The 12,993-nt window shown below is 36.6% G+C and overlaps 2 protein-coding genes across 2 annotated transcripts; one reads left to right on the top strand and one right to left on the bottom strand.

Annotated features, from left to right (window-relative positions):
- The first annotated feature begins 3,039 nt into the window (after positions 1 to 3,039).
- Positions 3,040 to 6,170, top strand: LOC149612613 (uncharacterized). The gene is made up of 3 exons (XM_089858395.1): positions 3,040 to 4,225; positions 4,286 to 5,515; positions 5,580 to 6,170. The coding sequence occupies exons 1-3, from the start codon at positions 3,040 to 3,042 to the stop codon at positions 6,047 to 6,049; spliced, it is 2,886 nt and encodes a 961-aa protein (XP_089714521.1). The 3' UTR covers positions 6,050 to 6,170.
- A 581-nt stretch (positions 6,171 to 6,751) lies between these two features.
- Positions 6,752 to 12,502, bottom strand: LOC149612612 (G2/M phase-specific E3 ubiquitin-protein ligase-like). Its single transcript, XM_089858380.1, has 4 exons — positions 12,465 to 12,502; positions 12,105 to 12,335; positions 10,042 to 10,313; positions 6,752 to 8,795 (listed from the first exon to the last, which is right to left on the bottom strand). The coding sequence occupies exons 2-4, from the start codon at positions 12,278 to 12,280 to the stop codon at positions 7,255 to 7,257; spliced, it is 1,989 nt and encodes a 662-aa protein (XP_089714506.1). The 5' UTR covers positions 12,281 to 12,335; positions 12,465 to 12,502; the 3' UTR covers positions 6,752 to 7,254.
- Positions 12,503 to 12,993: the final 491 nt, after the last annotated feature.

The raw sequence follows: 12,993 nt of genomic DNA, 5'->3' as shown, positions 1-12,993 counted from the left end.
CAAGTTATAGGCGATGTAAGAAACCATGTTGACTTTAAACAATTATATAGATTCTACGTGATTTCTTACACGCTGTAAATTCAAATATTTATAATCGCAATGCGTTTTGTCATGTTGCTAGACAATAGATTATTTGAAAAAAAACAGTCGTGAGAATATGCGAGTATATCGGTCATATTAAAGTATATTCACATAACATACCCTCTTTATTTACAGTGATAAAGATGTGTTTAGGCTTAGATAGAGAAGTTTACTTTTATATTTTATGGTTAATAAACCGTGACCTTTAGGCAGGATTTAATCGGAGCCTCCGAGATATCTCCTAGGCTCCGATTTAATAGTATTTCACTTCCAATAACAGGCCTCACCGATTTAATACCCTTACCGAAAATACCACCTCTAAAACACGTCTTAGGTTGGGCTGAAGACGTTTTTAGAGGGTTTTTTTCGGTAAGGGTTACTTTTTATCTCAGTTCACTATTCCATTAAAGATGGACACTGAGTCTTAAAGGTTAAGACAAAATATATTCTTCACTTGAAGAGGAGTAAATGTGTTGCAGGCTCAGTTTCCTCCATGCTTTAAGGTAACCTTTCAAATAGAGATTGAAGGATAAAGTACATTTTTGTGCGTGATTCCTTATTGCTGAGGTGGGCAGAAAACAATTTAGGCTTCAAAACCTTTGAGTGTGTAGTCTTTATATTCGTTTACAGTATTTTTCGAAAATATTTCTCGTAGGCATATGGATTCTAATCATAAACTGATAGCGTGGCGATTTGTACTACACGGATGTATCGATGGGTATAGTCGCTTTTTACCTCTCCGTGTGACGTAGTCCAGGAGAGGTTCTGTAACGGCCGTGTCTGTGTGTCTGTGTGTCTGTGTGTCTGTGTGTCTGTCTGTTGTTACAACCACGTGACCGCGTTCGCAGTTTGCGTATCGGAGCAAACGTGTTCGCCATTTCCGAACTGCTTTCACAGTCACGGAAATGGCTCATCTACTTGAGTTCTCACACCACCATTTTCTGGTCTTTATCCATCCCACACGGACACTAGTCAGTTCTTACTGGCTTCTAATCACCAGCATCTTCTGGTCTTCGTACATTCCACTTGGACACCAGTCTGTACATACTGGCTTCTAATCACCACCATCTTCTGTTCTTTGTCAATCCCACATTGACACCCGTCTCCACTTACACTGGCTTCTAATCACCACCATCTTCTGTTCTTTGTCAATCCCACATTGACACCCGTCTCCACTTACACTGGCTTCTAACACCACCATCCACTGGTCTTCCGTCTATTCCACATAGACACCAATCTGTATCATTGGCTTCTACTTACTCCATTATCATCGTTTGGTTTTAGGATATACGCGGCGATCAGCTAGGGTTACGAGAAACGTCTAGCCTCCCTAAGGTAGGATCGCTACCAAAGGTTTTCGCAATTGCGCTTTTTCCTTACTATTATAATGGAAACGAATCGTATATATACCCCAAAATTTCAAGAATGCGGGAAGAGGGGTACCCTTCACTTTAAACGTCAATATTAGCAAAGTTTGAGAAGATAATAGGTATAACTTTATTTTAAACGATTTAACTATTATTAATGTTAATTATTGAAGATTAAAATCATTAAAAATAATTATATTTATTTAAATATTAAAGATAAACCTCTCGTGCAAAGAGAGAGATTATCATTGCCTCCTATATCTACCAAGGCCCGTGCATGCGATATATTTCCTTCATTGCCTCCTATATGTATCAAGGCCCGTGCATGCGATATATTTCCTTCATTGCCTCCTATATCTATCAAGGCCCGTGCATTGTGATATATTTCATTCATTACCTCCTATATCTATCAAGGCGCAAAAAGGTCGACGTTTTCATTGGATACTTAAGGTTATATAATCTTCTCGACACGGAGAGGTAATATTTTGGTTTTCCCAACTTGTTAATATATCTTGAGTGCACTACGAATAACAGAGCGGCAACCGTACTCACTATTTTTGAAACCGCAACGTTACATTTTGGAACGCCATCGAGAGTTCGGGGTGATAAAGGAGTCGAAAACGTGGACGTAGCCAGGCTAATGCTCAGACGAAATGGTTTAAACCGCGGCAGTTATATAACCGGTTTATCCGTACACAATCAAAGAATAGAGAGGTTGTGGGCGGAATGTAATAGGCTGGTAGGATCGTACTACAGGTCTATTTTTGTGTTCATGGAAGAGCATGGACTGTTAAACGCTACCGACGACATGCATCTTTTTGCGTTACATTTTGTTTACCTGGGCCGTATAAATAGGTCCCTGAACACGATGAGGATGGAGTGGAATCACCATACGTTACGAACTACCACTACCAACGGGATATACAAGGCCCATGCGGGCGCCAATTTTTTTATTTTTTTCCGGACCTTTTAAATCGCCACGATTCTCCGCTAGAGGCGCGCTTACGTCTAAAAAAATTACGTAAACCTCACGTGACCAGCTGTCTGCTCTTAAGTTTCGAACCTCTTGCGAGGGAGCGCGCAACGGGATTTCGTGGGAATTAAGTCTAATTAGTAAGTTCATTTTTTTAATATTTTTTCGAAACCAAAGATAATAACCAACCTAGAAATTAATTTCACATATTTTGAGGCACCCACTGCTGGGTTAACCTAGGCATGATATTTTTATTCACTTATCAATGTCAATTATTTCTGGTTTGACTAGTATTTTTGTTATGAGCGGCTAAATGTGCGCCTGTTTTGCATATTATCATTATTTATCAAGGTTTATCAACTGGGTAAATTTCACCCTTTTCCAAAATATTACTAAATTGGGTATGTTTTTACCCCAAAATATTGCTATTTTTCCAAGTTATTGCCAATTAGTTTGTTTATTGTAATCTTTTTCCACAATATTCCTATTTTATTTAATTATTTCTACCCTAAAAAGAGGCGCACTTTTAGCCACTCGTTTTTTGTTTTGTAATTAACAGAGGTTAGTAATTAGTGGTCTCTTTTTTAACTCAATGACTTTATAGGGGCTTAATCAAGTATGCCATTCTGCGTTGTTCCGCAATGTCATCTTAATGACAAGAAAATGGCCGCAGAGGGAGTCAGTTTTCACTGTTTTCCCAAGAAGGAAGACCTAAAAAGGAAATGGGTAGCGGCAATAATAAACGAAAACATTAATTCATCTGACGTTGTTAATATCAACGTTCAACGAGCTCGAGTTTGCAGTAGGCATTTTAGGCAAGCTGATTATAGCATTAGTTGCCAAGGACAGAGGAGACGGCTTTTACTTTACGCAGTACCATCTGTGATATTTGATGAAAATAACAAATTAATGCTAGAAGATGAAAATAGTTTAGATTCTTTAGTCGCAAGCACCCCTAAAACAGGCTTTGCCCAGTCTAGTCTATTATTACCTGGAAGATCTAGTCATTTTACCGAAAACATGGATGTTTTACATCTAACTGAAGACTCTACTAAAAGCCCTTTACCAAAGAAACAAAGAGTCAGCGCATCTCCACTAAATATAAGGAATGTTCCTTTATCTCCAATTGGCAATATAACTCATTGTGAAAACATTAGCAAGGAAGACTATTCAAACCTCAATGTTTGCAAAAAACTGTTTAGTTCGAGTTCGGACAGTTTGCCTCCTGAGCAATACAATGTAATTCCACTAGCAAAGTTATCCGTGGCTGTACAAACCAATCAGGAAATGGATGCTCCAAAATATGAAGACAAATGTACTCAAGCAACGCCTATTATTCGTGAGCGTAAACCTAAAACTAATACCCGTAAACAAAGAAGGACTATTTGTAAAATGAAGAAAAAAATAGAAAAATTAATCCAAAAAGTAGGAAATTTATTAAACAAGAATAAAGAACTGCAACAGGAGAAAAAAGACATGAGAAACATTCAGTTTGAGAAATTAAAAGAAGCTGCCAAGGAAACCCATGATATAACTGCAAGTTTCTTACTGGAACAAGTTCTTGCGTTCGGGAAGAAATCTCCACCTTACGTGGAATCAACATTGAAGATTTGCTGTTTGCTTTACAAGAAGTCGCCTTCCGCTTATACTTTCTTGCGAGAAATGGGGGTCTTACATTTACCTCATAGGATAACCTTGAAGCGCTTTATTGGTCACGCATCTGGGGAAGATGGTATAACGAATCTAGTAATAAAGAGATTGAAGACTGAATTTTCGAAGATTACCAATGAACATGAAAAGCTTGGTTCGCTTGTTATGGATGAAATGAGTATTCAGTCAAAACTAATATACGACCGTAACTTAGATTTATTTTTTGGGGCAACAAGTAAATCTTTAAACGTAAATGAAGAGGAAGTAAAATTAGCGACACACCTTCTGTGTTTCGTATTTCAAGGGATATCAACTAAGTTTCGTATGCCAGTTGCTTACTTTTACACGGCCAATATAACTGGAGAGCAGCTTTATATGTTAACAAGAGATGTTATTAAAGCCATCGAAGGCACAGGATTTGTAGTTCTACGTTTAGTTGCTGACAACGCTAAAATAAACACCGCTGCCTTCGCAAAATTTGGAAATGGCACCTTAACGCATGAAGTTCAGCATCCAAATGATTCGAACAGAAAACTTTTCATCGCTTTCGATCAGAGCCACGTCATAAAAAACCTTCGAAATCAGTTCCTTGCTAGGACATTTGTTTACATTGGCTTGCTGATTAAATCTGAATTTATACGGTGGCTTTATAATCTACAAAAGGGTAGTCTGGTCAAACCTGTAAGGTTTCTTACCAGAAAAGTGGTATATCCGACCAATTTTGAAAAAATGAACGTGTTGAGGGCTGTTCAGATATTTTCGGAACCGCTCACTTCTGCATTGAAAACAATTTTAAAACTACACTTATGTGATAAAGAAGTGGAGGAAGATTTAGAAGTAACTATATATTTCATGGAGATGATCTACAAATGGTACCAAATCCATGATATATCAAACTTGACGCATGGAGTCCATTCGCGCAATGAAAACAAATTGCCATTTTATAAAATTGACGATGAGCGCTTAGAATGGCTAGAATATAAGTTTTTACCGTTCATTAAACAAATCCAGGATAATGCGTGTGGTCAAATGGAAAAGCTAACGAAAGAAACATTTGAAGCTTTGACCATAACAACTAATTCCACGGTGGCTTTAATAAAGTATCTACTTCATGCAGGGTTTCACTATGTTCTAACAAGAAAACTTTCTAGTGACATAGTAGAGCTTACTTTTTGCCATATACGAGGCTCCGGTGGCTACAATGATCAAATGGATGCTCGGCAATGTACACTAGCCATTGAACAACATCTTAAATTGGGAATTTTAAAAGCGTCCAAGGATGGAAATGTAAAGGAAACTTTGACCTGCAAAGAAGCTTTACAACAAACCCCAACTGTGAAAATTGTAGCCAATGAAATTATTGACATACAAAGTGATCTGAATATTCAAATAACCAACTCTCAAGCATATATTTTATCCTTAATCGAAAGAGCTCATCATAATGGTTAGTACTGAAAGTAGTCTCATGAATGTTAAATTGTGGGCTAATTTATTTTTTATTTTTAAAGAATCGTGCCAAATCACTATCCGAAACTGTACTGTTGCTCTCATCGGTGGCTACATAGTGAGAGTTGCTGAAGAGCACACTGACTGCTGGAACTGCCTAGAGAAATTGATTCAACCCAATTCAGAGGGGCCTCTTTATTTCCTAATAAAAGCACAAGATCATGGCGGGCTGAAATATCCCAGTAGACTCTTAACATGTATGCTGAAATCAGTTTTAGACTTTGTTCAGTCAAGTATAAAACAATTTCCGAAAAGAAACACCTTGCAAACGTATGTCCAGGTTATCCTTCCTTTTTTTAAAAAACCACTAACTTGTGATGAAGAATGCAAGAATACCGAACTTCCCAAGCTTTTGCTAGAAAAATTTATCAGACCTCTCTTATATAATTACGCCAGAGATGAAACAGATTTGAAAGCAAAATTTAAAAAATTAAATTCAAAACCATTAAACAGAAAAGTCGTTAAAGTTTAGATATAGGGGATTAAGAAGAATAAAAATCATACAGGGACAAGATTGATAGCTCAATTCCTCCACCATTCAACCCATTTTATTCATGAAAAATGTGATAAGAATTTAGTTCCTATTCATTTAAACTCAATGTGATTTATTAAATAAAATTTTAAACTGTGATATATTCTTCCAAAACTCAATGTGATGTATTCACTTAAAACTGTTATGAATAAATATAATAAAAAAATGAGACAACCATTCAAGCAGTCCTCTATTTTATAATTACTATTACACTTTCTGTAAAAGAAGAGAAAAAATTCATTGGCAAAAACCTTTATTTCACATTGACTAAATACCTTTATGAAAAAACAAAAATCCCCTGAAAATTATTCTTTAGGAACGACCCCCGTTTTAAATAGACCAAGAAGCGCCATCTATCAACCACGCAAGTCAAATATATATGAGTGAGGGACCCCCCTTCGAAGTGAGCGTGCATGGGCCTTGTATATCCCGTTGGTAGTGGAACTACTCAAGGATTTTCCCCTATCATACTATGGTTTACCAATCGTATTGACCTCTACCGTCAATCAGAAGAAAATAATTCTTACATTCATGATCCTCTGAGTTATGGTGTTGAAGGGAATTTCTCTCACCCAATAGAAACTAACAATTCTGTTATTGTACCAGATGTAAACTTGCACGGTTTGCCTCTTAATTTAATTTATAATATAAATCCCTTAGAAGATGATGGAAACCACGGTATAAATCACTACTTAAATGTTTTGAATATTTTACTTCGGTACTATGAACACCAATAATAACTGTTTCTAAAAGAAATAAACGTTATTTCAGAATTTTTCGAAGATAAATCATTCTCAATAATTAATTAACATGTAACTTTCGTTTTACTTATACGGAATTACAAAATGAAGGCAAATACAATGTTTTCAAAAAATGTAAAGCAAACAAAAATACTAAAGCAAACAAAAATACTAAAGACACGTCTTCAAAAAGCGTTTTCAAGTTGGAATGGTCAAACTCACTGGGCTTACTAGCAGATTTAGAAGCATTCAAAATATTAATATCTTAATATGCAATTGCTTTAAGGGAAAAAAATATACTCCAATAATAAATTCTCCTGCTTAGCTTTAACATACTGATCTACGGGAAATATAAAAAATGGTTTTGTGAAGATGGTTTGATATGTTTTAGATTTTCACAGGTGACTAAGCAAATCCGAATTCTTCCGTGGCAGAGAAAGCGTAATCGGCAAAATGTTTAAAATCATCATACGTCTTGTGGCATAAAGGCAAATATAATATCATACCGCATGCATTTGCTGTTGGCAGTGGGTATTTCTTGAAATCATTCTCCTTAAACCTAATAGATGGTGCTGGGGAAAATCCAAGCGGGGGTTCTCGGTCTGCCCCAGTTACAAAAACTAAAATTCTTTCAAGAGACACTGCAGCTTCACCTTCTTGGGCATCTTGAAGATAGTCAAGGAAAAATGCTACTGCCTTATTTTCAAGATCGTAAGCGTTACTTCCACGCTCGGAGAATACCTTATTGTCAAATAGTTGTTGCATATAATCAGCTGTCAGCTTTCTTGGTGTTTCGGGCTTAGTAAATAGTGTTTTAAAGAGTTTTGGATGCTGACGCATTTTGTTCAATAGTCCAAGAGTTTCAAGGCCATCAAAAAAACGCTTTGCTACATTGGTAACTCTTTCAATTACATAAAAGTAACAAAGTTCGTTTAGAATTTTTGACTTATCTTCCAACTTCAAGATTGGTTTCAGGGTTCCAGACATTGATCTTAAATCGGATAATTTAGCAGCCGCACATTGAAGTTCTCCTAATGTTTCTGAGCTAGACACCTCATTTAACTTTTCACGTAAATCAAAATCCATTACATCTTTTATTTCTGGATGGCAGTTTTTCAGTGTTGAAACAATCATCTTGCACAGGGTTTCTGAGAAACACATTGGTGTGGGTCCCCCGTGAATAGCGGAAACAGCAACCGCTTGTCCAGCATAGAAATAGAAATCATCATCTGACGCTTTTTTATCCAAGGTTAGATATCTTTCATCATCCGGTCCTTCAAATATGCACGATGAAAAGATCTCTTTCAACAACAATCGAAGAAATTCTCTCTTGGGACCACCTAAATCGACTGCTCCTTCTTTGTTCTTGAAGCCATCGGAGAAACATACAGACATTTTGTTCATTGGTTTGTATGAGCTTCGTTTAAAACCTCGTAAAGCCCCGTCCAAAACACTTTTTCGGTTGATATTAAACTTTGAAATATTAATATCTGTCAATTGTAATGACAGCTCAGACAAAATATCCTTGACTGTTATAGTTGATTCGACTTCAACGGGTGCAATCGCATCATTAATGTCAGGCAGATCGCGTTGACTATTGTCCGATTCATTACTATGGTCATCATCATAAGCGAATGACAAATAATCATTCAAAACAGCAGAATCGTAGTAATTCCCATCAGAGTTGTCTAAGATGTTCACAAGTTCAGCACGATAATAAGGAATACCTTGATTATGAGAACTTTCTGAGGTTGACAAATATCTACTTGGTGAATTATTAGTTCCTAATGGTACGTCATCTATAGACGGCTCGATGGTTTCTGTGACTACGGTTGGTGGTTGTGGCAATATACTTGTTAAAGGCAAAGCACTAGTCGAATCGCTTGTTTCTGAAGGAGAAGCCGTATTTATTGGCAATTGTGATAGTTCATTCGATGATCTTCCAGCTAAAAATAAAGTTCAATATGTAAAATTTGCCCATAGAATGTGGCCAAAGTGGACATATTTTTATACTATAATAGTGTAATTACTTAAGTTAATTTGAAAAGTCAATACTACTGAAATAATAAATATGGGTTTGCATCAAGTGTACAATAATCGATTTAGAATGCGGTCAAAAATACAATGTTTTTCTTATTTGTTTGCCATAAATTGAAGGGTGTGTTCTTAGGGTCAAACTCAAGAGAGAACATGGGGTCTACCATATTTATTTTCAAAAGAGACGTCAGCTCGCAAACATTGTCCCATAAAAGATCTCCAACAACCCAGTGCTCAAAGGGCGTAGTGAGCTATAATGAACTCCGCCATATGGAAGACGAATAATTGAAGGTTATGAAACTATGAAAAACCTCCCAACGTGTCAATCATTCGAAAGAATGGTTTGTAAACGTCGATGGTGGACATTTTGAACAATATCTCTAAATAACGATGTTAAACTGATCTAGTACTTCCTTGTTTTAGAGGTAAATGTTTGGGAGCACATATCTCCCTAACTGAATGTGTAGTAGATCCCATGTTCTGGTGACATTTTCCACTCAGTTTGACCCAAGGAACGCACCCTTTAATTCATGGCAGACTTATCAGAAACAGACTTCCGAAACAAATGCAATCTACAGTGCATGTCCAAGCGAAAACCCTTTATTTAGAAAGTGTTATCGCGACCTTCAAAAATATTGCAAATGTTATGAAACATTTGAAGGATAGTAAATTGTATCCAAAATTCCAAATGAAAGGAGCACTTTTGGGGCCACTCTGTAAAACTGCTATGTGCCTCCAAAATGTCTATAGATATGAATAAGACTTTGCGTTTATAATTGTTGATTATTGACAATATAGGTACTAATAAATGTCTTTCATAAAATATTTCAGAGGCGTGCCTGAAGCCTAAACTACAAGAGATTGGGAGGGCATCTGTAACCTTGCAATACTTCACATATGTTCTCCCAACTCCATTTTCTATTCACCTTCCTTTTAAAGGGAGGGTATGCCCGTTATGTAGGGGCGGAGCCTCTAGTAAGCTTCTCTCTTGCATTTTTATGGAAGATAAAATGCAGAGAGAAGCTTACTAGAGGCTCCGCCCCTACATAACGCGCTTACCCTCCCTTTAATACCTTCTACATTCTCATTCTGAATCTTATTTGTTCATGACAATTACAATTTTAAAACAAACATGCAATAATAAAAAAAATTTACTTGACAAAGAATTCCTTGAATTGGATGATGCAATTTCCAAAATGGAATCGTCAGGGCGATTTGCCTTTTCGATAGGTTCACTTTCCTGGTTTTCATCATCACCAGAACTAGTTTCAGTTTTTGATTTCGCTGGATGGTAGTCTAGCAGAGTCGTATTTGGCTTGATATACAAGGCGGTTTTTCCCCATACTTTATGAATCATATAACCTGTAATTGTGCCACTTATTGTGGGTATCATCAGTCGAGTACCACAAGCTCTCAGAAGTTCAATTCTGAATTGAAAAATAAAACATGATAACGTTTCATCTAAAAGTTTAAATTTTTGGAAACAAGAAGGAAGTGACTATTTTGCTCCTCCAAAAATCATTCAAAATACGAAATTGTGATTCGACTTGATGATTGAGTCAATTATATGAAGACTCAATGGTTTGAAAGGGAAATGTAATTTCCAGAAAACCCTTTTTAATCGACTTTGAATTATGAAATAACGTAAACATCATTAATATAAAACTACCAAAAATCTTCTGTTCATATTAGCAAATGCTTCTATAAAATAGTTGAAAGACTAGGCTGTCGCGGACGTTGTTACTTGTTAATTAGTGCCTGTAACAAATACCAAAAGTATAACTAACCCAAAGTAAAAGTTACCAAGATACCGTGCTATGACTGAGTGTATAGTGTGTCCGATTCACTCAATCAGAAGTAAAATAACCCATAGGAAGTGATCTGCTAAGCCCTTCGTCTAACCCGTCTGAGGTGTGAAAAAGTACGAAGCTCTCCAATCGCAAGCCACCTATCGACAGATCCGCTACGGTTTTAGGGTTGCCACGTGGCGAGAAAAACCCGAAACAAGTACTGAGTGCAAGCGTGCAAACATCCCCCAATCCTCCCCCTACTTCAATATTCTCTCGAGAGAGAAAGGTAGAGACAAAAATAGGTTTAGAAGGGGGTAGACAATATCACCTCTTTAACGTAAATCTCTACACAACAGAAGGCCTATTTGAACTATTATAGAAAATCACTTCGTATAAGTTATTTTACTTCTGACAAAATAGACTGTCTCAACTCAAGTGTTTAAAATCTGTGGGGGGGGTCAAATATTGGGTTTGAAAACCTTTGTGAAGTAATTTTTCATACAATCCATTTATTATATTTCCGCAATCATAGAATAACATCCAATACAACTAGTAAACTATTGGCAGAAACAGCCCGCTGGTAAAATTGAATACGCGAGACCCTAACTTAGTAGTGTGCCATTTGGCACAGACAAGGTCATTAGCTAGTCATAAAAACTGAGTCTTTCAACCATCTTATACAAACCTTGATTTTATAGGGATTTTTTAAAGTAGATAATTGGTTTAAAATCCCTATGGCGGTTAATTAACAAAAACAATAGAATTATAATGTTAACTTTCGAAACATTTTATTTAACCGAATAAATAACGGTTGTCTTGCCATTTCATTCTCCGTTTAAAGGGAGGATGAAGTGGAAAATAAAGTGATTTTTAATAGATTCTTCTACTACTTATACGACCTATCTGCCTACAGTTAAACATCCAGGAAATATCTCTGAATGATTTAAAAAATTAAAATAGATTCAGATTTCACCAATAATTTGAAATAAGCCCCTCCGACCAACCGCGTAACGCCCTGCCTTCCTGTGAACAAAATTTCCAAGTCACGCTCTATTTCGAGCATTATTTAGCACGAGATATTTCCTGGATGTTTCACTTGCTATGCAGATAGGTCTTAGTAGAAGAATCGATTAAAAATCACTTTATTTTCCACTTCACCCTCCCTTTAAAGAGACTTCAAAGAAGGCAGCGGCGGGTGGTAAAATATTTTTGAAATGCGTCATAGAATGTCACAGTCACGTGGCACTGTACAGTTCGTTTACTTGGAACGTTGTTAACAGATGGTGTCACGTTCTATGTCTCGAAGCGTATATACGTGACGTAACACACACATGACAGTAACGTAGTATGACGTATTTCAAATAATTTTACCCCCCGCCGAGGGACGAGGGAGCGACGTTTCCCCACTTGGTGCGTATTAGTTCTTACTTTGTGGATGGAGGTAGGCGACTTTGAAACTGTTTAAATACTTCAGTTAGAAGAATATCCTCAGACCAGTCTTTATTGCATTCAACAGCGCTGCGAACAAATCCTTCAGCATTCAGGTGTATCTTGTCGTGTCCTTTAACTACCACGTCCCAAGATGGGTTGGGCAGCAGAACCATCTCTTTCAGAAACGTCTTATAATTTAGATCTACGTAGGATGATGAGTGTGCAGTACTGAAAGTAAACCAATAGCCAGTGAGGTTTTGGAAATATTGTTATATTACAAAAAGGCAAGAAAATCATGTAACCTATCGGACGGTTACATGATTTTCTTGCCTTTAGGTTACATAATAATCATCTTACTTTGCTTTCTTTCTTCTCTTTCTTCCCCTTTGGTTTGTTCTTATAGTTGATATGCCATAGTGAAATGCAGGAGCTAGTTTTCCAAGAACGTATATTTTAACTTAAAACTAGAGTTTCACGAGCTTATAAATTAATTAAACTTAATACCTGGTGGTACATCAGAGTTTAGTATACTATTTCCAAAACCACATAGCATAGGACTAGAGTTTCCTAAATTGGCAGCCTCACACGAATCAACATTTAACGAACCACGCGCTTCACTTTGAGTATTGTTTGGATAGAAGTCAGTAGCTCCAATCAAACGATTGTTTTGTTGTGCAAACATCATCTTACTTTGCTTTCTTTCTTCTCTTTCTTCCCCTTTGGTTTGTTCTTATAGTTGATATGCCATAGTGAAATGCAGGAGCTAGTTTTCCAAGAACGTATATTTTAACTTAAAACTAGAGTTTCACGAGCTTATAAATTAATTAAACTTAATACCTGGAGGTACATCAGAGTTTAGTATACTATTTCCAAAACCACATAGCAT

The sequence above is a fragment of the Phalangium opilio genome, unplaced genomic scaffold, assembly GCF_054372755.1.
Source record: "Phalangium opilio isolate 3A_F unplaced genomic scaffold, DU_Popi_V2 ptg000240l_1, whole genome shotgun sequence".
In the NCBI taxonomy this organism is placed as follows: domain Eukaryota; kingdom Metazoa; phylum Arthropoda; class Arachnida; order Opiliones; family Phalangiidae; genus Phalangium; species Phalangium opilio.
This window is presented reverse-complemented; position numbering and strand designations above follow the sequence as displayed.